At 49.5% G+C, this 25,082-nt stretch overlaps 1 protein-coding gene across 6 annotated transcripts in view; it reads right to left on the bottom strand.

Moving 5' to 3' along the window:
- Positions 1 to 25,082, bottom strand: part of COL7A1 (collagen type VII alpha 1 chain) — a 119,580-nt gene that overhangs the window by 68,820 nt on the left and 25,678 nt on the right. For 5 of the 6 annotated variants that reach the window (XM_088662326.1, XM_088662329.1, XM_088662331.1 and 2 more), the window contains 25 exons: positions 24,458 to 24,607; positions 22,617 to 22,745; positions 21,462 to 21,608; positions 20,409 to 20,534; positions 19,352 to 19,495; positions 19,129 to 19,254; positions 18,579 to 18,725; positions 17,887 to 18,012; positions 17,398 to 17,544; positions 15,270 to 15,389; positions 14,492 to 14,638; positions 13,965 to 14,101; positions 13,122 to 13,248; positions 12,336 to 12,479; positions 11,032 to 11,204; positions 10,092 to 10,127; positions 8,336 to 8,362; positions 8,174 to 8,218; positions 7,806 to 7,898; positions 4,773 to 4,844; positions 2,902 to 2,937; positions 2,768 to 2,821; positions 1,228 to 1,302; positions 791 to 904; positions 66 to 92 (listed from right to left, as the gene is read on the bottom strand). In XM_088662326.1, the coding sequence (XP_088518452.1) occupies positions 66 to 92; positions 791 to 904; positions 1,228 to 1,302; positions 2,768 to 2,821; positions 2,902 to 2,937; positions 4,773 to 4,844; positions 7,806 to 7,898; positions 8,174 to 8,218; positions 8,336 to 8,362; positions 10,092 to 10,127; positions 11,032 to 11,204; positions 12,336 to 12,479; positions 13,122 to 13,248; positions 13,965 to 14,101; positions 14,492 to 14,638; positions 15,270 to 15,389; positions 17,398 to 17,544; positions 17,887 to 18,012; positions 18,579 to 18,725; positions 19,129 to 19,254; positions 19,352 to 19,495; positions 20,409 to 20,534; positions 21,462 to 21,608; positions 22,617 to 22,745; positions 24,458 to 24,607 (2,669 nt within the window). The remainder of the gene's footprint in view (positions 1 to 65; positions 93 to 790; positions 905 to 1,227; positions 1,303 to 2,767; positions 2,822 to 2,901; positions 2,938 to 4,772; positions 4,845 to 7,805; positions 7,899 to 8,173; positions 8,219 to 8,335; positions 8,363 to 10,091; positions 10,128 to 11,031; positions 11,205 to 12,335; positions 12,480 to 13,121; positions 13,249 to 13,964; positions 14,102 to 14,491; positions 14,639 to 15,269; positions 15,390 to 17,397; positions 17,545 to 17,886; positions 18,013 to 18,578; positions 18,726 to 19,128; positions 19,255 to 19,351; positions 19,496 to 20,408; positions 20,535 to 21,461; positions 21,609 to 22,616; positions 22,746 to 24,457; positions 24,608 to 25,082) is intronic. The other variant, XM_088662328.1, reaches the window with a different exon arrangement.

Genomic DNA, 25,082 nt, shown 5'->3' with positions numbered 1-25,082 from the left:
TCCTAGAATCAAATGTGCCACAACAGCAAGGGCAAAGCAGCCAGGGGAAAAGAAGGATCACTTACTCGCTCACCTCGGTCGCCCTTCTCTCCCTGTAAGAAAAATTGCCCACACGTAAGCCAAAGTTTTATGCTCAGCATCTCCAAGCACCCCGTGTATTCATCCAAATGCAGAGTGCATCACGCAACAGCCATTTATAGGGTATAGACGCAACAATATGCACATTACAGGAAAGACACGTCCAAGAGAAGAGCTGGGCAACTCTGGGGGCCCATGTCTGGTAATAAGAAACTGCAGTGACAGGTGTATGCATGAGAAACCATGGAGCATTCAGTGAGGGCACACTTTCAGGGTCAAGGGTGATCCCAAAAAAAATCCCAAACCATTGGGGAGATGTGGTCCAAGAACTTTTGCTATGTCACAGGAGGCTGATCAGATGCATCTCTCCTGCTGTTTGCTGCTCTACTGGTGCTTCCCAAAAAATATTTTTGCCGCTTGGGTGGCTTATGATATGAGGATTGTGAATAGTGACAGAACAGGGAGGGGATTTGTGTGAGGCTGATATATGTGCCAGGGGATACATATATCACTACAAAGAGGAAGATGAGAGGCAAACGGCAAGAGCTGTTGCATAGAGTGAAGCTTGTTTGCTGTGAATTTGTGGGTTTGGGCACATGTGTGTGCAACGCCTGCTTACATACCTAGCAAAAGGGGCAAAGTGTGTGTGCATGGACTGCATAAGGTGCAGTTGCTGAAACAACACAGCCTTCCAAGAGGGGGGAGAGCATACCTTGACAAACTCGCCGGCAGGTCCCACAGGCCCAGGAGGTCCCACAGGCCCAGGAGGTCCAGGATCACCAAATGATCCCCTGGTCCCAGGAAGTCCAGGAAGTCCAGGGCTTCCCTTCGGGAAGAAAGAGCGAAGTTAACAAACACAGGACCATCCCCACCAGTTGGTTCCTACTTTGCCCACTGTGGAGGCAATTGACTGCAATCCTCTGCACACCTGCGTGGAGGTAAATCTCACTGAACATGGAGGATTGCACCACACATTTCACAGAAAGAGCAGCAGTGCTGAACAGCTGCAGGATGCTTCAAGAGATGCAGGGCTTGATGTACAGAGGGGCTCAGGTTCTCATGCAGTACAACTATCCTCCCCTCCCCTCTGTGGTTGCCCCCCCCCCATTCAGCCACTTTCTCATTTCTTGCCTGTAAGATGCTACGTACCGGATTGCCAGGCTCCCCCTTCCGGCCAGGAAGCCCACCTCCTCCTGCTCCATTTACAAGCTCACCAGGCTCCCCCTGCCCAAGACAAAAGGCCAAAGGTCACATCAACAGAGTACAGCTCAGGGATGAAGCGGGAGACTGCCTCAGTTTCTCTTGGGAGGAAATACAGGCAGTTATTCTACGGCTATGTTAAAATGTGGTGTACCACAGCAAAAGCAGTGTAACGCCCACAAGCAGCAACAAAAAAAGTCATTAGACAGTTTTCAGGGTCACTTAGAACTTTTCCACGTGCTGGACTGTTACGGTAAGCAAAAACAAAACAAAAGCAGAAAGTTCAGGGGGAAGACATGCCTGCAAGTTTTAAAAAGGAGATTTTAAATAGCAGGCAGCTTGGATCCTGCTTCCCTCCTCATTGCTGCTTGCCACCAGCAAGCCCAATGGTGGGATTCCACTGATGAAAGGGGGGGCATGCTGCACAACACTGCTGGGGAGCCCCTCAAATATGGAGCTAGCCATGCCTGCTGCAAGGTATGCTGGGGTGAAGGAGCAATGCCCCATCCTTTTTGATAATATAAAGAAATCGGATCTGTCCCTAGGACTTACCAAACATATGGGTCCTTTGCAAGGCAAAGAGCAGAAGTAAAGTATATTTATTACTAGCAAAGCTGGAATCTGAATTTAGATTGTGCAGGGTGAAACATGAATGGTACACAGATTTCTAGAGTCATCGACCGAGAAGAGGAGGCGCTTTAAACCCTACAAGCCATCTGGGTCCCAGCTGCCTGCTGCTCTCTGGTGTCCCTATGAGGAAGCAGAATCTGGGAAGGGCAGCCCTGATCAATTAAAACAGCACCTGTTGCAGTCAAAGAATCAGTCCCAGGACTCCCAGACATGAGGTCATTGTCCCAGTGCTGTTGAACCTTGACTACCTGTGTCCAGTTGAATGTGGGTTACAACAGATGCTGGTCCAATATGGCCTTGCTCCAGAGAGATGGGGGAGTGTGAAGAGAGAGGGGGGGGTCATGCCACCCAAATGCCAAATTTCAGAAGAGATAAGAAAGTGGGGGCTTTGTGTTATTCCTACCCACCCCCTCCACCGTTTCTCCCAACCAGGTATTCTTCATCTATCTATCTATCTAATACCCCACCATTTTCTCTCTCCAATGAGCTCAAGGTGGCACACATGGTTCTCCCCTTCCTCATTTAATCCTCACACCAACCCTGTGAGGTAGGCTAGGCTGAGAAGCAAGGACTGGCCCGAGGTCATCATCCCGTGAGCTTCATGGGCGAGTGGGGATTTGAACCCTGGTCTCCCAGGTCCTAGTCCAACACTCTAAACACCTCACTGGCTGCAGCACTATGGTAGACTACAGAAACACAGGGTTGGGAACGAGCAGGCTAGAGCAGTTTCTCCTGTCTAACTCTGGTTCTCACCATCACAGCACCTTTGGCTTGGCAGTGCGTCTTGAAACACTGCCCTGTAGGAATTCAGAAATTAAGACCCCACCTGAGCCTTCTAGGAGGTCGTCTATGCACTTACCGGCTCACCTTTGCTTCCCTTTGGCCCTATTGGGCCAATCACTCCACGCTCTCCCTGGAAGAAAACGGTAAAGATAAGTAAGAGTCTTTTCAGTCAGTGAGAGGGGATCCATGGGAATCAACCCCTTTACTTACTGGGAGTCCTCGGAGACCAGGAAGGCCAGGGCCACCCTGTGGAAGAGAAAATAAATTCAGTGATGGACAGTAATAAAAAGGGTTCCCTCGCCCCAGGATAGGAATCCCGAATTGAGCAGGTGGGATGGGAAGATGACACATGTACAGCCACATAGCGCTGCAGTGGGATTTGGGTTGGGCTAAATGGGCCCTTTGGGTACCTGCCGACTCAGCATTCTTTTAGAGTTGGGTTTTCTGTTAGTGAAGGTTGCCTGAGGCACAAGCTGGCTGGAGATTTGCACTTGTAAGTAGTCCTAGCCTAAGATCCTTAGGACTGGGATCCTGTTTTCAGTCCTGTTTTTCAGAGTGGCCAACCAGGGGCCAGTCTGTGGGAAACCCGCAAACAGGATTCGACCACAAGAGCACTCTCCCCTGATGTAGTTTGCAGCAACTGGTATTCAGCAAAATAGCTCAGTTTCTTTTTTTTTTTTAAATGAGGAAATTAAAGGACTTTAAGGATGACCAATATCTGTTTTGGAAGGGGGACATTTCTTTCTTCCCGCATCTTCTGCCCCCTTCCTTGGCTGGGGGTGATGTCATCAAGCTATGTGTGGGTGTGAATGGATCTAAGAGCTGTTCAACAGTGGAACGGACTCCCTAGGGAGGTGGTGGACTCTCCTTCCTTAGAGGTTGTTAAGCAGAGGTTGGATCTGTCATGTATGATTTATTTGAGATTCCAGCATTGCCGAGGATTGGACTCGATGAGCCTTGGGGTCCCTTCCAGCTCTACAATTTTATTATTCTAAGATCAGGGATGGGGAAGATTTTAGCCCTCCCAGATGCTTTTGGACTCCATCATCCCATTAGGAATAATAGGAACTGCAGTCCAGCAATATCTGAGAAGTCAAAGGTTCCTCACTGATGGTATAATAAGACAGCACAGGCTGGGACAGACTGAATTCCAGGTAGCTAAGCTGGAGCTCTGGGTGATTAGCAGGTATCTGTTGGGAGCGCTAAGCTGTGAACTCCCACCTATGTTTAACGTGCATTTTTGTAAATAAAAGCAGTGCTTTTTTTTCTTAAAAAATGTTTAGGGGTACTCTCATTTCCTACTCATATTGAAATACTGCCCCTCAATGAGGTCAAACTTATATTCACAAAATGTTTAGGGGTATGTGTCCCCCTGCGTCCCACCAGAAAAAAAAGCACTGAATAAAAGCAAATATTCCAAAATGCCAGTAAGTCCCAAAGTGACCTCATTCCAAAGGAAGCTGTTATGTACTGAGCTGAATCATAGAACAATAGGATCCAGAATCAGCAGTCTGATTGGTCCTCAGGAGCCACCCAATCCAACTCCAGGTGGAAGTGAATCCGCAACCTGATTGGCCTGCAGGAGCAGCCAATCAGGCGGCTGGCAGAAGTCAATCCACAAACTGATTGGCCCACAGGTGTAGCCCTAAAGTAGCCAATCACGCAAAGCCCATTGTGTAAATAATGTATATAAGCAGATGGTTTTGGGAAAAGGGCATTCTTCTCTTCTTCTCCTTGATGACTACGAGCTGAATAAAGAGCATGAAATTCACTCTCGACTCCGAGTATATTTCAGAAGCCAAACTCAGGCTAAGTACTGGAATCCCTGAGGCCTCTCATAGTTCAGATAATTTGCAACTAGTCAGGTTAGGCTAACATAAGTCATGGCAATACTACAAACTTAGTGCAAGGAGAAGATAGCTCTCTTTGCTCAAGGGGGGCCCATCATTCCTAAGCTCAAATGGGTGGATGAAGACAAATAAATGTCTCAGTACAGCAAGGCATCATGGGAAATGGGAATGCCCCAGTGTGCAATGACAGATGGCAAGACGTTAAAAAGATAAAAGAAAAATGCTGTTTACTGGTTGGCCAGAAGAACCAGGGTCACCAGGGCGGCCAGGATTCCCTGGCAATCCATCAGCTCCCGGAAATCCCTGGAAGAAAACAAGAGCGATTAAGAACATGCTGTAACGGATTAGCTCCAGGATGGAAGATTTATTACACCCTGGATTAGAAGGAGTTAATCCACTTCCAGTTTAACTGACAGCGCATCTTTAGGAGGCGGGATGATTACCGTTTTGGCAGTTTGGGAGAGGGGGAGTGTGGTAACGAAGAGGGAAGAAGAAGGTTGTGGGGCCAGGATAGTGGTGGTTTAGGTTAGGCTTAGGATAACTTGAAGTTAAAGTCTGACAGAGTTAATGTACAACTGTAACTAAGCTTGTAAACTTATGCATCGTTCAGAAAAGAAAAACCTATGTTCTCAAGTAAATAAAATTCATCTTCTTTTTGTGCCAAAGAGTATCGTCTTGGTTATTCCAGCAGCGTATTAAAACTCACCGAGGTGGAGACGCAGAAAATGGCAAAACTTACCTAAGGAAAAGGGGATAGTTTGCGTCCTAGAGTCACATGGGCAGTATGGTGAAAACCTAGAGTGCCACAAGTTTGCCAGGGTGATATGGCAGACTGATAAAGTGGGGATCTGAGTTGAGGGAGTCCCTGTTCTGTAGGCAAGAGGTTGTTCATTCAAATAGCCTGAGTGTTTGTGAGATCAGGCCACGAAAGCTGGAATTAGACCAGGGGTGTCAAACTCAAATTCATCGGGGGCCGCATCAGCAGTTTGGTCACCCTCAAAGGGCCGGTTGTATCTGTAGGACTATGTGTCCACTCTTTATTATCATAAATTATTGTCACTGCATTCAATTATTAGTTTTTTGTAATAATGTAAGTAATAACTAGCTCTGAAAGCAGAAACATAGTCAGAATAATGGCAAGTAGATATTCAAATGTACAATTATTGTACAATTTATTGAAAAATGATTTTGGGTAACTGCACTGGGTGGTGGAGGCTCACTAGGGTTTCATGCAGGACCTTTGCAGAGCTACTAGTACCTGGAGATGCTGGGGTCCTTCTGCATGCAGGACAGATGTTCTGCCAGTGAGCCACCACCCTTCACCAAAGGGACTGGCTGAGGTTGACTCACTGGAGCTGCTCTCCTGGTTCCAGGGTTTAAGGGCCAGAAGTATAAAGCAGCATCCTATGTTTCTGAGGAGAGGGAGAGGGAGGGGAGGGGAGGGAGGGAGGAAGGAAGGAAGGAAGAAAAGAGGGAGTGGGAGGGAGAGAGGAAGGAAGGAAAGAGGGGAGAGAAAGAAGAGTAGGAAATAAGGAAGGGAATTAAGAAGAAAAGAAAAAGAAAGAGGGAGAGAAGATGGAAAGGGAGAAAGAAGGAAGGAAGTAGAGGGAAAGAAAGAATAAGAATGAGGGAGAGGAAGAAAGATGGGAAGGACGGAAGAAGGAAGGAAGGAAGGAAGGAAGGAAGGAAGGAAGGAAGGAAGAAAAGAGGGAGCAGGAGGGAGAGAGGAAGGAAAGAAAGAGGTGAGCGAAAGAAGAGTAGGAAAGAAGGAATAAAGAAGGAAAGAAAAAGAAAGAGGGAGAGAAGACAGAGATAAAGAAGGAAGGAAGGAGAGGGAAAGAAAGAATAAGAACGAGAGAGAGGAAGAAAGAAAGGGAAGGGGGGGTCGCTGCCTTGATTCAGCGCCAGAAAAGAGCGTGAAGGGACCCAAGGGCAAAAAGCATTTCCCGTGCAGCGTGAGGCAGCGGGTGTCCATTTTAGGAGAAGTGCATAAAGCCTCAGAGTTGCACGTTCGTGAGGCTGAGCCGCGGCAGGAGGAGGATGAGGTGAGGCAAGAGGAGGCGGAGGCGGCGGCTTGCCGGGTCGGTGCCAGGCAGCGCCGTGCGGAGAGTCCCGAGCCTCTGGGATGCAGCAGTGCTCTGTAGCATTTTGAATCCTCCTCCTCCTCCACACGGCGCTGCTGGGTGCTTTGTCTGTGCTTCAGCAGCAGCAGCAGCCGTTTCCAGGCGCCGAGCCGTGACAGGAGGAGGAGGATTCAAAGTGCTACAGAGCACTGCTGCGTCGCAGAGGCTCGGGACTCTCCGTGCGGCGCTGCCAGGCACTGACCCGGCAAGCTGCCTCCTCCTTCTCCTGCTGTGGCTCCACGCAGCGTTGCTCTGGCCACCTTTCTACGCTCCCCCCCCGGCCCCAGCTGTTTGTTGGCGCGGCGCTTCAGCAGCAAGATCCCACTGCTGGGTCCCGCTGGCTGGGGGGCTCGGCGGGCCACATGAAGAGGTCTGGCGGGCTGGATTTGGCCCCCGGGCCTTGTGTTTGACACCCGTGAATTAGACTCTCTTTACTGAGAAGTCCAGAATTGAGGGGTTTATTTTAAGGCGTAAGGAATTGAGTGGGGATTGCTTTACCCCGGTACCCTTTCGTCTCATAATCTATTGGCAGCGTCGGCGAGGGGGTTCGTCGCACATGCCATTGTGAAAATGCCCTTTACTCTTAAGATTAAGAAGCACATGCATGAGAACATACACGCAGGCATTCCCAGATGGATAAGTCGTTCTTTACCACGTGCATCTGCTTGCTAGGGTTTCAATCTTAATTATATTACTCAGAAGTAAATCCCACTTATTCCAGTAGGAAGCGTGTCTAGGATTTCAGTGCTAGAAGACTAGAAATGAAAGGGATCGCAGATCATCTAATTTGTTTTTTACTTGAAAGGAAGGGCCTGTTACTTGCCAGGCCCTCAGTGAGATCCAAATAACAAAAGCAAAGGGACTGCAGAGCAGATAGCTCCAGGTAACCCAAGCAGGCAAGTTATTGCAACAAGCTCCCATAGTCTATTCATCTTGCAGGAAAGAGAGTTCATTAGTAGAGGCACCATAAAGCTAAATTCTCTAATTTAAGATGAACCCAGAGGGATTCTCTGATCTTGAACAGATTGATGAGGAGGAACAAGGAAGGCTTCCTGCCCATAAAAAAGTTCCATCATTCTTAGTGTTCTGTTCCCTCTTGAGTAAAATATTCAAGACTACATGAGATGCTTTGAGTACCCACCCTGTCTCCTTTCTCACCCCGCCGCTCAGTGACATCGCCCGGAGGACCCCGAGGTCCTACTGGGCCTGGAGGACCAGGGATTCCATTGCGCCCCTGAAAAAAACCAAAGACAAATAATAGGATTTGTTTTATTTAAGAAGTGCCTGGTTGCTGTTGTGGATTTTTCCAAATGCTTTTGGTGCTGGGAGCTATAACCTGCCTGAAATACAGGCTGGGCTGCTGCCAAGGGGTCCCCCCCCTCACCTGCCTCGCCCCCAATAGTCTGAAGATGAAAAGACCCTAGTCAAACCAACAGCACCGTAACAAACAAGATGAGCTCTACTCCAAGCCATACAGGTCAGGGACCCACACAAAAGAGCAGGCATTACCGGATCTCCAGAAGTCCCAGGAAGTCCCATGCGTCCTTTCCGTCCCTGCAAAAACGATCAGAGAGATTAAGTGCTGTTTCCACCCCCAGGGACCGACCCTCTTTAGGCCCTAAAAGGACTTCAGTGTGAGATCACCTTCATTGGGAAATCTCAGATACTCACAATCTCACCAGGCTCGCCCTTCTCGCCCTGCAGGAAAAGAAAAGAGAAGCCCCAGTTTGCATGCAAGAACACCTCAAAACATTTCCCTGCTTCTCTCTGGGCAGCTTATAAGGGGGGGAAAAAACTCTTGGGAAGTGGTCCAATGCTGCAGAGACCTCCAGGTATAGGGTGGTATATAAATTCAATAAATAATAATAGCTTTGAGATTGGCCTACAGCTAGAGTGGGAAACAGTGCAGAGCCATTTCCATGCCCGCCAAAGTCCCTCCTATTCTCCACCTGCCTTAGTCTCCTAGGAAAGTGCATGGCATCATTGGTCGGATTCCACCATTGCTGACTTCCTCCGTCCTGTCTCTAAGGGGAACTGAACACACTTCCACATGCTGTGCCAGCCTAGAGCAGAGTTGGCTAATGCATGGCACCGCAAATACTGCTGGACTACTCTTCCTTCCTTCCTTCCTTCCTTCCTTCCTTCCTTCCTTCCTTCCTTCCTTCCTTGCCCTTCACACTAAGGTCCAAGGCCAGGTTACAGCATTGGAACACAACAGAAAAACAATTTAAAACAACTTGCAAACATATAAATAAGGTGGGCCCTAAAAACTTGCCCAAGTGTCAAAAGCTGACCATAGGCCACCCTGGCTGGGGCTGATGGGGCGGGAGTACAATAATATCTGGAAGGCCACAGGTTCCTCCCAGCCTTGGCCTATAAATTGTAGAACCCGGAGGCACAGGGATGGCCCCAATATTTTTTGGGGGGAGGGGTCGCATGCAACATCACACACATGTGTGACACCGTGCACACGTCGCAGGAGACCGAGAGCTCAAGAGGAGCTGACCCCTGGGCCTGTGGTGCGCAGGACCACCTAAAGATTGAGGGGGCCTGGTCCCCTTGAAACAAATATTAAGGAGGCTGAGGTGCCTTCGGCCCCCTAGAGTCGGCACGTCTGGTAGAGCCCCTGTCCAAGATGAGAAAGCCTTCTGGTAGCTCTCACCACATCTCTCATTTACTCCAGCTGATTCTTATAGAAGGCAGATATACATGACTCCCACCCCCTCAAACCATGGAAGGACGCTCTGCCCTGTGTCACCCACCGACATATTTAACTGGTGGGAGAAATACTGATATGCACATCTAGAGTTCATTCCACGCAAGGAGAAGCTCTTATTAGGCCTGGGCTAGCCTGCCCCAGAGAACATCTTCTCACACAGTAGAGCGTGCCCTAGAGCCCTTCCCCACCCTGCCCAAGCACATGGGTGGTTTGTGGACACAGCACCCATTTCTGGCATGTGCAGAACTAGTCCCGCAGTTCCCCCTCAAATATTCTATCAATGTGGGAGTGTGGGTGTGAATCTCCCCCCCAGGCTCGGAAGCCCTTTCTTGGTGCCTGAAATACAGGTTGGAAATACTTGTCTACAGCTTCACCGCCAATTCAATTTCTGACCAGGTCTCTATTTGCCAATGCCCAGTTAGGAACATAGAGAGTCAGACCACTGGGTCAACCTAGCTCCATGCTGACTACGCTAACCGGTTGCAGCTCTCCAGGGTTCGTGATCAGGGTCCCTTTCCCAGTCCTACCTGAAGACCCAGGGACCTTCTGCACGCAGAGCATGTGCTCTACCGCAGAGGTACAGCCCTCCCCTCAAAAAAGCCACACCCCTGGTATCCATTTCCGGCTCTTATCTGGCCTGCTACAAGAAAGAGCATCGGCTCCTTGTCCTGGTTTAGTCCTGCTGAACAGGAGCTTCCTGTGACTTACCTTAGGACACTGCACCGTACAGGGCTCTGGTCTAGGCTGAGGGAGGGAAGAAGTGGGGAAACACAAAGGATAAAAAGACCAGTGTTAGAATAGCTATAATGCTGCTGCCGCTGCATGAAAATGTTTTGTGCTGGACGCTGGGATGAAATTCACCACAGTGCGCGTGTAACCAATTGGTACAACCCGTGGCCTGTGATGTCCTGCCAAGATGCAAACATTTTACCATGTAAAATCAGAGGTGAATTCCCTCCACCACTTGGCAGAGTGCTCCAGGGGGATGGTCTTTACCCAGTGGTTATTTTTATTATTGATAATGATGGTGGCGATGATGATGATGTTATTTACACTCCCGTTTTCCCCCTGACGGGGATTAAAGGTGGCTTACAGATAAAGTGAGAACAGCTAAAAACTTGGGGGTAATTTAAAAAGAATTAAACATTAATATGTGATTATATGCACACCACAAGGCATTTCCACTTAAAGACAGGGGTCGGCAAACTTTTTCAGCAGGGGGCCGGTCCGCTGTCCCTCAGACCTTGTGGGGGGGCCAGACTATATTTTGGGGGGGGGGGAGAACGAATTCCTATGCCCCACAAATAACCCAGAGATGCATTTTAAATAAAGGACACATTCTACTCATGTAAAAACACGTTGATTCCTGGACCATCTGCGGGCTGGATTTAGAAGGTGATTGGGCCGGATCTGACCCCTGGGCCTTAGTTTGTCTACCCATGGCTTAAGACAAGGCCCTCGTGTGTGAGGAATCCAGGCCACCTACAAACAAGAGGAGTGGCTGTCCTTCTACACCTCAAGACGTCTTGTGTTGCATGGGTGCTACCTGAACAGGCAGAACAAACACTCTTCCATTCACCTCCCTCCATTCAGTGGCTTAGCAAACTGCAGGTAATCCCTCCCCTGCATTTTGTGAGGAACGTCTTACCCCTTCAGTGTCGGCTGCCCTGCAGAGGGCGTTGGCAAGCCCCTCTTCCGCCTCTGGCAGAGTGCTCAAATCCCTCCTCACAAAGAAAACATTGCGCCGGTCCTCATTGGTCACCAGGCGGCGCAGCTGCTCGCGGTCAGCCCCGTTCATGCCAACAGCCAGCACCTGGATTCCTGCAAGCCACAGAAAGAGAAAGTAAGCCCATTGAGGGGTTCTGTGGGTTGGCCATTCCCTAGGCAAGGCACATTAACAGTTCGGAAGAAGAGACTAGCAGCTTAACTAATTCTTTCCAAGAGAACCTTTGGTCAGACCTACAGGGATAGGGTTTTCTCTGGAAAAGTTTTTTTTTCTAGCTGCAAAGAAAAGGGCAAGAGAAACAATCAAGGGTCTGGAGCAACTTCCTAATAATAATAATAATAATAATAATAATAATAATAATAATAATAATTATTATTTATACCCCGCCCATCTGGCTGGGTTTCCCCAGCCACTCTGGGCAGCTTCCAACAAAACATTAAAATACAGAAATCCATCAAACATTAAAAGCTTCCCTAAACAGGGTTGCCTTCAGATGCCTTCTAAAGGTAATTGTTGTTCTCTTTGACCTCTGGTGGGAGGGCGTTCCACAGGGTGGGTGCCACTACCGAGAAGGCCCTCTGCCTGGTTCCATGTAACTTGGCTTCTCGTAGCGAAGGAACCACCAGAAGGCCCTCGACGCTGGACCCCAGTGTCCGGGTATAACAATGGGGGTGGAGACGCTCCTTCAGGTATACTGGACCGAGGCCGTTTAGGGCTTTAATGGTCAGCACCAACACTTTGAATTGTGCTCGGAAACGTACTGGGAGCCAATGTAGGTCTTTCAGGACCGGTGTTATGTGGTCTCGGCAGCCGCTTCCAGTCACCAGTCTAGCTGCCGCATTCTGGGTTAGTTGTAGTTTCCGGGTCACCTTCAAAGGTAGCCCCACATAGAGCACATTGCAATAGTCCGAGCGAGAGATAACTAGAGCATGGCGAGACAGTCCGTGGGCAGACTGAGGTAAGGTTACAATATCTGGAGCTATCTTGCTCAGAAAATAGGTGACAGTGGTAGGGATACATACAACAGAGGTATGTAAAATTAGGCAAGATGTGGGGGAAGTGAACAGAGATAAGTTTATTCTCCCTCTCTCATGGAACCCAGGCCACCCAATGAAGCTGAATGTTGGAAGATTCAGGACAGGCAAAAGATGTAAGGAAAGTTTCCTGTGCTCCTGTACTCTTATATTCCCACCCCCCTCCACACTCTAAGGGCCTGTGTGCCTTACCTGCAGCCTTGAGATCCCTGGCTGGCCCAATTGCATCATCGCTGGATGGACCATCCGCCAGGATCACCAGGGTCCCGGGCACACCAGGTCTGCGCCCTGCAGCGAGACTCAGCATGTCGCTCTTGGCAAAATTGATGGCAGCTCCTGCAGTGAAGAAAGCAAAGGACCCAAGATACACATACCCACAGAAAGCAAGCATGTGCTTCATTGTCAACAGAGCTTTACAGGAGTGGAAGTGGCCACCTCTTATTTGGGATCTGGCCACTACTTTGTTCAGGTCTTACAGCAGTAACTGGCCAACCCCATGGTCAGGATTTATTACCAACCCTGCCCTTTAGCTGAAAAGACTCACAGAGTGGCTTGCAAAAATCAGTTTTAAGATTGCCCTTAGGGCTTACAAAGACATGACACATAAGGAAAAAAGGAATGTGAGGGAGGAGGAAGAAACGAGCTCAAACACATTGGCTTTAATTTACAGTTCTTAAAGTTACAGTCAACACCAGTGGCAGTTCTGGCTATCTTTCCCTTGATAAAAGACCAGTCCCACACTGGAAGCAGCCCCACATTACTCCAGGTCAAATCCTGGAGAAGAGCAGGTGATGATATTCAGGCCCAGAGGACAGAGCAGCTCCTGACACACGGCTCTGGATTTCAACAGAAATAAAGCCCTGTGTGTGTGTTTTGTCCTTACAGTGATGCCCTCCCTGGTCTCTGAACCAATTAAACTTGTACCACACAGCTCAGTCCCCCAGCCTGTGTGGCTCAGTCCCCCAGCCCTGCACTTACCAATGGCATTGCCACTGGGTTCATCATAGCGCAGCGAGCGGATAAACTGCAGGACTGTTGGCAAGTCACTAGAGCGGTTGAGCCGGAGTAAAGGGAGGCCTCGGTAGCTATAAAGCACGATGCCCACCTGGGGGAGAAAAGGAAAAAAACAAAGTCAGAGCAGAGGTACGGAATCTCAAGCCCAGGGTTGGATGTGGCCCTCCAGGCCTCTCCACCTGGCCCTTGGGACTCTCCCCAGGCCACACTTCACACCCTCCTTGAGTATTTTTGCCAGGCTTCAATGTGTGCTTGGACTTGGATACGGCCAAAGGCATGTACTGTATGTGTGTGTGAGAGAGTTTGTGTAAAAACAGGCATACTGCACAAAGCTAAAAATTTACATCTATTGCTCCACCCTTTATTGTTTTTGCTCCCACCCACTACCACCAATAAGGGGTTGCTGTGCTCAGGTGGAATGGGGTTCCCCACCTTTGAGATAGAGCAAGAGAGTTGTACGGAAGAGGGCACTGCAGCCAAGACACTCCGCAGCCAAGACAGGAAATGTCTAAGGGAAATGTACTTGACCAACTTTAGGGTGCACGAAGGCCAGCAAGGCAGCCACCTGAAACACTGTGTGGCTGGCCACTCACACCAGCCGCTTCCCGTGCTGCTCCATCCACTTTCGCCTTACAGACACAAACCATAGCAAATGAAGTGAAAATCACCAGGACCGCAGTGGGAGCCTTGGCACCAGAATGGCTTGCCATGCCATGCGGCAGAGGCTTGGCATGGGCTTCTTACCAAGTGGTCCAACACCTACAGCACATGCAAACTGAGCCAAAAGGAAGAGCTGCCAGTCATTACCTGGGTGGCACCAGGACCCAACTGGCCCAGTGCAGATACAGTGTTGGAGAGGATGCTCTGCACGGCCTCTGCGTTGTAGGCATTGTCTCGAGTGGCATGCACAAGAAAAACTACATCTCTGCGGGCGTCTCGGCAGACTGTAGAGGGGAACGTTTCAAAATGAGTAGGGTTGGCGTCCATGCAGAGGTCAGGGGACATAAAAACAAAGACCTTTCTCCACCCACCCACGCGAGAAGCTGCCCTTGTGCACAGCTTTTGGTTCAGAGCACAGAAGGGATCCAGGTGGCATGTCAAGGCCTGGCAGAAACAGCCCAAGCAAAAATGATCCACCTTAGCTCCACTTGTTTTCCTTGGGAACATAACACATAACAGGGAGTGAGGAGAGAGACTGTTGAAGCAGAGGCAGAGCCATCATGGCTAATAGTTGTTGATGACAGCAACCTCCCTGAATTTGTCCAATCCTCTTTGAAAGCTCTCCAACATAGGAGAGGTCCTGCATTTCCCTCCCAGGTGCAAGGATACCTCACCTGTGCGGTCAGTCACAGAAGTCTCAGGACCTGTGACGCTCCCAAACAGCGGGCGGATGGTGAAGGTGTAGCTCCTGCCCAGGCGGAGGCCAGAAACTTGGTGTGATGTGGCAGACCCAGGCAACGTTCTCTGTGCTTCCCCTTCATCTGGAAGAAAGCAAGAGCATGAAGGAGGTTAAACAAGGGCAATTCCACAAGAGGATGACCCAGTACGGAGGCTGTGGCCCCCCCTATGTAACAGATCTCAAGCCTGCAGCAGGTCTTGGAACCAGTGGCAGAAGGTATGCCATGGGGAGATTCGGCCTGTGCATGACAGGAGAAAAGTGAGGGGTGGGAAGGGTGGGGGAACCAGCTACACCTGCCAAGGAAGGAATAATCTTCCAGTCATTTTCACGCTTCCTGGGAGCCAGTGTGGGGCAGTACTTAAAAAGTATTGGCTTATGGATTCCAGTTCAAATCTCAACTCAGCCATGAAGTTCCCTGGGTGGCCTTGATCCAATCACTGTTTTTCAGCCTCAGTCTACCTCACAAGGTTGTTGGGGGGGATAAAACGGGGGAGGAGAATTATGCACGCTGCCCTGAGGTCACTGGAGGAAGGCCAAGATATAACGAGATCTGTTCTTGCTAGCTAGCTGCAAGCTGCCTTTCTCCACCCAGTCTTCAGCTGTGCAAGAGCTGGAGGAGGTGATGGCACTAGGACACACTGCCAGTATTTCCTCTTTCATACCCACCCACCCCTCAATGGCCCAGCTGTTTGGTCCTCAACCTCTGCCATTACCTCGTGGAGATTTCCAAGTGAGGAGGTAGCCAGTGGCCCCAGGAACGGGAGTCCAGGTCAAAATCGCAGCATCCCTTTGAGCCTCTGCCACCCGGAAGTTGGTCACACGACCCACTGCTGCTGGACAAGCAGAGGTAAAAAGTTGAGGCAGTTGTCTGGGGCCTTCAGACAATCTTTGCCTCCACCAAGAGAAGCAACTGAGACTCCATAATCATGATCAATGGCAGTAGTTACCACACTAGTGAAACATTCTCCCCAGTGCCATTGACTCCTCATGGAAGCATTTACATCCCCAAGCTTTGCAGAAGTGCCTTGCAGTAGTTATAACTACCATGTACAAGCGAGAGTGTTTTCATCACAAAGATGTTTTCACAGCCCAGCAGATGTGAGAACAGCACCATCCATATACACAACTAGCCACCACTGGTTTGTTACAGTTATTCATTCATCATTTTCCATGGAAAGGCAATACAGAAATATAATATATAAACACCATTGTTGATGGGGAAAAAACCCACAAACCTCTTTCTTTAGAAGTTGAGGGAAAAAACAGCAAGACGGGTTTTAAACATATAACAGGGCAGAAACAGAAGAACCTACCGTGTTTCTCATATTATAAGACATGTCTTATATTAATTTTTTCCTCAAAAAAACACGACATGGCTTATTTTCAAGGGATGTCTTATTTTTTAATTAAGTGCACGCGGGCGCTGTTTGCCGGGCTTGTCAAGCCCAGCAAACAGCGCCCGCCGATCTTCGGTGACAGGCGGGGGTGGGGGGAGAGCGGAGAACGATCTCCGCTTCCCCCCACCCCCGCCCGTCACACAGCACAGGGCCGAAGATCGGCGGGCGCTGTTTGCCGGGCTTGTCAAGCCCAGCAAGGAGCGCCCGTCGATCTTCGGTGACAGGCGGGGGTGGGGGGAGAGCGGAGAACGATCTCCGCTCCCCCCCCGCCTGTCACACAGCACAGGTCCGAAGATCGGCGGGCGCTGTTTCCCGGGCTTGTCAAGCCCAGCAAGGAGCGCCCGCCGATCTTCGGCTCTGTCCCCCGATGAGCTACGGCTCGGGGAAGCAGGCAGGGAGCTCCTGCTGGGTCCCGCGCCTTCGCCTCTCGCTCGGTCGGGGATTTGCGATAGTGCTTATTTTCGGGGTATGTCTTATTTTTCACCAACCCTTTGAAATCCTGTCATGGCTTATTTTTTGGGGATGCCTTAAAACAGGGGTCCCCAAACTACGGCCCCCGGGCCGGATGCGGCCCAATCGGCCTTCCAATCCGGCCCGCGACGACCCCCGCCGCCCGCTGCCGCCGCCCGCTCTCGCGGCGCGCGGCGCAGCGGCGATCTAAAAAATCGGCAAAAAATCGCCGAAAATCCTTTGTGCGCATGCGTACGGGCCTCTCCCGACCCGGAAGAGGTCATTTCTGGTGCACTTCCGGGTCGGGGGAGGCCCATACGCATGCGCACAAGCGATTTTCGGCGATTTTTTCCCCGCCCGTGTGCGTGTGCGCATGCACACGGGCGCGCACTCCCCTGCCGTCCGGCCCACCGCGCGGTCGGCGCGGCGGGCACCGGCCCGCCGCTCGGTAAGTCTGGGGACCCCTGCCTTAAAATATGAGAAACACGGTATACATCACATTATCTCTGGGGACAACATACAAACACCTTAATACTGTCTGAAGTTATAAGCCCTCCAATCTAACTCCTCTGGAAAAGGTATACACACCCAAGAAATTTACTGTGAAATCACTTGGACATAGTTCATGGGAAAGGGTCCATAAATGGAATCAAATAAGTAAATAAATAACAAGAAACACACACAACTCCCAACCACCACCGTTTATCAGGTCACATACGTGAGACCTAGGAAAGAAGGGAGAGCACAGCGAACGAAGCCTTTTAGCTCCGATGAAATGCAATTTGAAGATGCCACCAGGAGATGGCTCCCTTACTCCAAGCAGAGCCAGGCCTGAGGCAGTGCCCCATGGGGGTACAAGAGGCAACCTAAGGTCACCTGTGAGAGCGAGGTACGCTTTGAATATCTTCTAAATTCATAAATAATGTGTCTTCTAGCTGATCTCTGTGCCTGCAGAGACTAGCCAACTTAGTGGAAGAATGGAAGGTGGATTTACCAGTGTTGGCAACAACAGCCACAGCTCTGCTCTCCTGGTTGCCCACCAGGCTGGTGATGCGGATTTCGTAACGCCCTCCTGGCTGCAGGTCTCTGATGTCATAGGTGTTGACATTGGCCGGAAGCAGCTGGCTCCTCTCTGGTCCGCCTGCCCCGGGTTAGAGAGGGAGTTAATTTCCTGAGTGCTGGGCGGAAGTAAGAGAGGTGTAGGTAGCACAACAGGGCTGGGGAACCTTTTCTGGGCCAAGGGCCACATTCCCTTCTAGGCAACTTTACAAGGGCCACATGCCGGAGGTGGGTGGGTCCAGAAACGAAAGTAGGTGGAGCAACAAATGCAAATTCACACACGCCCTTCTACCCAGGCAGAGTTCTAGCTGGGGAGGAAGGAAACATTTAAGAGGGTGCAAAGCAGGGCTGGCTGAGGAGAGTCCTAAGGGCAAAGAGGTCCCCAGACCTGAGGCTCACCATCTCTGGTGTAGGCAATACTCACCATCTGCAGGCTGCCAGACAAGCCGATAGCCTGTGCTTCCTGGTGCTGGGTTCCATTCGACCCGGATGTGCTTTTCAGAGGAGTCGGTCACACGCAGATTCCCAACTGGCTGAACTGAGACTGTCGCTGAGAGGAAAGGTTGGGAGGGTTAGCAAAGGAAGAGGATCCAGGGAGGGTCAGTCACTGCCATGGATAGGAGAAGGCACAGTAGTAGGAACTACGGTATTTGTCCTGGATGAAGGGAGTGAACCTTGCTGAGGGAACCGAAGAATGCACATGGACTCATCCTGTAGGGTGCTCCAGGAGTCCATTTGGGTATTTAATGTGGGATGAATACAAGGCCTTTCGTTTAGGAACTGCAGCCGACACCCTCCATAGATGGGCATTCCAAAGATCCAGAAAACCCCTGTGCAAACCCCGTTTCGCAGCCTCTGCTTCCAGGGAGATTCTAGGATGACAGCTACAAATGCAGCCACCGCCTAATCCAGGGTGCCAAACCCCACCTAAAAGGAGTCAGTTGATGCTCACACCTCTCGCTCACTTGCCCATGAAGCTCACCGGCAACCTTGGGCAAATCAACGTCTCCAAACCCCCCTGCCTAACTCACAGAGAGGCCAAAGTAGTGAGTGCCCAGAGCTCCTTGAAATGAGGACCAGACAGAGATGTGGCACACAAATCCATTGAAGTCTTACGTGTGGTGACAATGATAGACACAGGGTCTCCTTCGCGGTTGCCAATCAGTGCAGTGACCTTCACAGTGTAGCTGACTCCGCCTTCCAGGTTCTGGATGTCAAAGGAATTGGTGCTTCCTGAGACCAGCTTGCTGTTTTCAGGTCCACCTTCAAAGCAGAGCAGAGTTTTAAAAGGATGGGCAAAATCATCTCAAGCTATCCCAGTTCGCAAGTGCAAATCTTGATACTATTCACAGACAAAAGGTTATCCTTGGCCTACAACCGGGATGGGCAAGCTGTAGCCCTCCAAAGGTTGTTGGACTCCAACTCCCATCGGCCCCCAGGCAGCATGGCCAATGGTCAGAAAGATGGGAGTTGCAGTCTGGCAACATCTGGAAGGCTAGCTGTTTCTAAACCCTGTCTTAACCCGTTTCATACTTGGGAAAAACAAATGGGGCTTTGGATTCTGGGACTTGCAAAGGTTCTGCTATCTCACTTTCTGGGAGAAACATCAGCATCAGAAACAGCATCAATGCAGGCAGACAACTGATCAACTGAGCAGCTACTGTACCATCACTGCGGCCCCACACAATTCTGTAGGCTGTAACTCCGGGCACACCAACCCATGTGACTCGTACATCCGTGCTCCGAGACTCCAGGACCTGCAAGCTGGTGACCATTCCCACTTGATCAGGGGCTGCAAAACAAAAGAACGGAAAAGGATGATTGAGAGCAGTGCCATTGAGATGGACTTGCTGTGGGCATCCCTGTTCTACAGCCAGAGCTGACCTCACCTGTTGTAGCTGTGGCGGTAACCGGACTCCCTTCTCTGTTGCCAACCAAGGCCGAGACTCCAATGAGATAGAAGGACCCAGCTCTCAGGCCCTCAATAGTGTAGGAGTTTCTATTAGCTGGAAGGACTTGAGAGAACTCTTGACCTGGGGGAGAAGACAATATCAAGCTGGAGGAAGCGTATTCCATAAAGCAGGGCTGAAAACAGGGTGGACTATTTCGGCAAGAAATCCCTCAGCTGAGAGCTACCAGACAGCAGCTCTGGGAATCTTTTTCTGCCACAACTGCCACGTAAGACTCTGGACAGACATTTCCAACAGAAACAGCATATCTTAGCAAAAACAAGGTATCCTTCAACAGAACAGCTTCCAGGCATACCACAAAACCAGTCTACATCCTTCTGAGACAAATAAATATTTCAAAACAGCAACACTGTGTGTGTGTGTGTGTGTTTTAAAAAAGAAAAGACCAATTGAGAGAGATTTTGCTGCCCAAAGGAATACAAATTCCAACTGGAGGGATTTTTTGTTATAAGCTGAACCCAAGCTAAGAATTCCTGGCTATTGTATTTCACCTTTGAAATACAAAACTATTTCCCCTGCTTGGTTATAAAAAAAAAGAACTCAAGAGATCTCTAGATTGCTGATTAAACTAGACTCCTGTTGGTTGGTTGGTTGTTTATTTATTTTTCATTTTTCACCCTAAGGTCCCAGGGCAGGTTACAACACAAAAACACAATTATTAAAAATGGTTCAAAACAACTTCATAAAACTATCCTGTCCGAAATGGCATTGCATTTTAGAATTAACCTATGTGGAGACTTTCCCCAAGTTAATCAGGCTAATTGAGTCTACAGAGTTTGAGTGGGCTGTCACTTTTTGTAACTGGGCAGCAGTCTCAAGCTAGTTCTCCTTCCTGCCCTATCCCACCCCTCATATATTTCATCTCTCTAGTTTTGACACTACACTTTAGTCCTTAAATACAGCAGACCCCCAAGTTCCAATTAAGCCTAATTCTGAAGGCTTCAATGTTATTTTTGTCACACACAGAACAACTCACCATCTCTCTGCCGCCACGTCACCTTATATCCGGTAACCCCGGCAACTGGATTCCACATCACCCGCAATTGGCTGGGTCCAAGGGCAGCCACTTGTAGGTTGGTGATGCTGCCCACAGTCGGGCGTTCTACAAAGCCAAAGACAGAATTGAGGGGGTTGGCTGGGAAAAACTGGTCACGCACAATCACTTACGCGCCACTTTGGAGCAGGGGTGGAGAACTTCAGGCCCAGAGGGTGTCTATACTGCCCCCCAGACCATGCCCCTCCTCAGGTCACCCCTCCCCTCCTCAGGCCATGTCCCTCACCAGCCCTACTCCACACCTTCCTGAAGTGCTATTGCCTGGTTGGAATGTGTCCTTGACGTGTGATGATGCCCTTGGTTTGTCCGAATGGGATATGGGAGTGAGTGCATGTATGAAGAAACTCCTGACATTTGCATCGCTGTGATGTGCAGCCTATGGTACCAAAGAGTCACATCCATTGCTGCACCCACATTTCCCTCTGGCCCCATCCACCACAGACATGTGGCCCTCAGAAAGCCACCCATAAAGGTATGTGGCCCTCTGGCTGGAAAATGTTCTCCCCTCTTGCCTTGGGAGTTTTTGAAGTGCTTCATGTCTCAGGGAGGAATTATTATCACCATACTGCAGATGGAGTGTGACCTGCTAAAGCTTCTCACAAGAAGACCTGCTGGATCAGGCCAATGACCCATCTACTCCAGCATCCTGTTCTTCCAGTGGCCAACCAGGAAACCCTCAAGAAGGACCCAAGCACAAGAGTACACTCCTCTCCTCCAGTGGTTTCCAGCAAGTGATATTTAGAAGCATTCCTGCCTCTGGCTGTGGAAGTAAGTGCATGGCTCTCAAGGCTAGGAGCTGGAGACCCACCTGAGTTCTACCTAATTGGCACAGGCTCTCCCTCCCATTGCACCAAGGTCTCAGGGTGGAGCTGGTGGCGATGGTGCTAGCGCATGTGGCCCTGCTCCCACTTCCATGCGCATGGAGGCTAATTTCTGAAAAGGGCCTAGGACTATCTGGGATGAGTGGACACTTACGGAGTCGGATGTTGAGAGGAACAGCGCTACCCTCACGGTTGCCAATAACGGCTGACACACGCACCACATACACAACGTCCTCTTTCAGATCAGTCAGGTCCTCGGTGGTCTGTGAGCCTGGGATACGCCGTGTCTTCTCTGTGCCATCTGCAGCAGACACCAAAACGACCATGTGCTATACATTCACAATTTTCACTTGCAAACGAGATACCCGTGTTGGTTTTCTAAGATAAACAAGTTCCTAGCTCTCATGGTTGTGCAGTAAAACTGAGAGACATTTAAGACAGTATCGGGAGTTAGCTGAGGAACAATTTCTGGGCAGGGCATCCATCTGTCAACAAATGCTGTTGCATTGCACTGCACTACTCTGCCTCCTCTCCTATGGCTACCATTTGCTCCTCCTCAGCAATGACTGGTGCCCATTTGGGCTGGTAGGGTGGAAGGCAGAGAGGCCAACACTAAGTGGGGCCAGGGCCATGACAGGCAGAGCTATCTAAATTGGGTTTTGCTTGCTCTTCTGACTCTGACAGTGGCAATACTCATAGAGGAGGAAGATGACAGATACCTGGACTGAATGCAAGTAAGTAAGTAGGCAGGCAGGTGGGTGCTGACTGAAGTCTTGCTGAGGGCTGATGGGATACTGCCCTTACCTTCCAAGTCCCGGACTGCAGAATCCAGGACCGGCAGCCGTGTGACACCAGAAGTTGCGTCGACGTAACTTCCGGTGTCGCTTTGCCCTTCTATGGGCACAAAAAATGGCCGCCGCCGGCTTCAAAAGTAGCTTCTACGCACTTCCGGTCATGCGTAGATGCGACTTTTGAAGCCAGCGGCAGCAATTTTTTGTGCCCATAGAAGGGTATATCAGAAGGGGGGGGGGGGGAATGGCCGCCGGCAGGAGAAAATAACGGAGAAAAACGGGAGATGAAGTGATACGGGGGACCACCGGGAAAAGGTAAGTAAAAACGGGGGTTTCCCGGAGAAAACGGGGTACTTGGCAGCTATGATATTGCCCCATTTGCCTTAATGGACCAAATTCTACTGCTTCCCCCCGCATCCCTGCTCCTATCAGCTGAGGATGCAAACTGGATCTTCAATAGGACCAGGACCACTGTGAAGCAATCCCACCCCACAATTCTGCTTCCCCTAGATACTCACCCTGGGTATTGCGCAGCACAACTTTATATGCTGTGGCCCCGGGGACACCCGTCCAGGCCAGTCTGACTCTGTTCCCCAAAGTCTCGGTGACCCTCAAGTCAGAGATGCTGCCCACAGGTTGTGCCACCCCTGCAAGACAAACCACAGCTCAAATGCAAGGAAACCAGTGAGGGAAGCCAAGGTGCCAGTATGACGAGCAGCGGGACCAGCCTGGCTGCACCAGGTTCTCATTACAGGGAAAGCCGTAATTTATTTGCAGCAGAAGGGATGGGGAGGAGGACCCCCTATATTGGACTTTGAACATCAGCAAAAACAAAAAAGCGGCCCACAGCTTAATAATGTACAGATCTGATCAACATGGAAGAGATGCATGCAGAAGGCCAACCAGGGGCCTAGAGCTCCAAGCCGCAGAAAAACAAAGTTTTTCCAGAACGTTATGCAACCAACTTGGCTTAAGAGCCGTGACTGCTGGTGTGGAAGGTTCAAGTCCACAATTCTAGTACTTGATTGGCTGGAGAAAATCATGGGGATTGGTTCCCAAGAGAAAGGGAAACAAAGGCAGCACATGTGAACACCCCAAACCTGCAGAGATCTTGCCTGCCCACCTGCAGGTCTGCTGCCCCTGCTTGAAGTAAACATGTATTGCAGTCAAAGGAACAGGTTGACAAAGAGACTCCTGCCACTTGCATCATCCCTGGCTTTCCAAGCTACAGCCATTCAGCACTTGGAAGCCTAGAAGAGGAAGGCTTGGGCTCTTCCAAGGACCTTAAGCTCCCTGCTCTCTCTCACACCTGACACCCATGGCGAATGAAAGAAACACCCATAAAACACGCTCAGAAGCTTTACTCCAGCATTCCCTAATGTGGTGCCCTCCTACGGGTATTGTTAGACTACAACTCCCATTCATCCCTAAACACTGGCCATGCTGGATGGGGCTGATGGGAGATGCAGTCCAAAACATATGGAGGGCACCAGGTTGAGGAAGGCATCATTAATGTTTATATTGATTCACATCCCGTTTGCTAAAGGTATGTTGAAAGCCAAAAGCATTGCAACACATCTGGGGTAGAAATGTCTACATAATTTTTTGAAAAATTACATTACAGGGAGAACTGTTGATTTCTAATCTTAATTGCAAAGTCACGTCCTGTGAGCAAACATTTTTGGGACAAAAATGAGGGTTTGGTTTCCCAAAGATTCCCCAGCATTTTAGCGTACTTTGCATTGTTTTATTCCCATTCAATACCCCTCTGCATCGGTATATTTTTAAAGGGGGTCTCACCCTCTTCTTAAAAAAACGAGGTGGGGGGCATATTTTCAATGCTTTGTGGTCCAGCCAGTCAGGGGTCATGCAGCCACCAAAATAACATTTTGGCAGCACAGGACCATTCTGTTTTGTTTACATGACAACACCACACACAGAGGAAATGAATTCATTTGCCCTGCTTTTGAAGCCACCGCCCCCATATTATCATCTAAAGTGGGAAGCGCACTTTGGCTTAGTTCTACTTAATTTAAATTAGCTTGCATATTCAGAATTCCACCCTCTAACCATCCAGCTTCTGCAAGGACATTTTCCTTATTTTGATCATTAAAAAAAGCTGCTTCTTCTGTATAAAGGTATAAACACTTCCCAGCACTTTAAACAAAACTCACCCAAAGACAAACATCTCATCAATATGTAGAGCAAGGTTCAGAAGAGGCAGCTTTATCTTAATACCAGCCTACTGCTCAGAGAGATAAACTTGGCAGCTCTACTGCAAGGGCCCTTCCTTCTCTCCAGATGTGAAAGCAAGGTGGCAAGGGCTAAACATGCAGCAAGACATTAATCACTTACTCACCAGTCTCCAAGATGGTAACTGGGGTGGCCACTTCCTTGCCATCATACAAGGTGTAGAGAGTGATGTGGTATTCAGTGCCTGGCTGCAGCCCAGTCAGAGTGTAGCTGTTTTCATTGGTGGGCAGTGTCACAGTCCTGGGGGGCTCCAAACCTGGAGATCAGCACAAGATCACATGTAAGAATGCTAGGGAATTTATGAGCTCTGGTCCGGCTGACCTGATCTGCACCTCCTGGACTAATGTCTGGATTGAAACTTTGTTCTCTACAAGCATTTGCATTTCCCTAACACAGATTTTCTTTCCTTAATGTAGTCAAATGCATTTTTAAAAACACACATATTTTGGAGGGAATTTAGAAATGTGTATTTTGATAGAAAAAAATATACATAAAAGTGTGTAAATAAATATTTACATGTGCATTTTCATGTGGCTTTAAAAAAATAAATAAATTGGAGATTAATGCAAAGATGGAATGGAACAGATTTATAACAGAACACTTGTGGAAATTGCATGCAGCAGAAATAAGTTCGTCAATTCTTAGTCACAGCAATCGTCTGCACATCCAGCCCACCAACTTCATCAGATCTTCCCATTTTGTCCAAACTTTGCAGCAACAACACTATACTC

The sequence above is a fragment of the Zootoca vivipara genome, chromosome 2 (genome assembly GCF_965207765.1).
Source record: "Zootoca vivipara chromosome 2, rZooViv2.hap1.1, whole genome shotgun sequence".
NCBI classification, from domain to species: Eukaryota; Metazoa; Chordata; class Lepidosauria; order Squamata; family Lacertidae; genus Zootoca; species Zootoca vivipara.
This window is presented reverse-complemented; position numbering and strand designations above follow the sequence as displayed.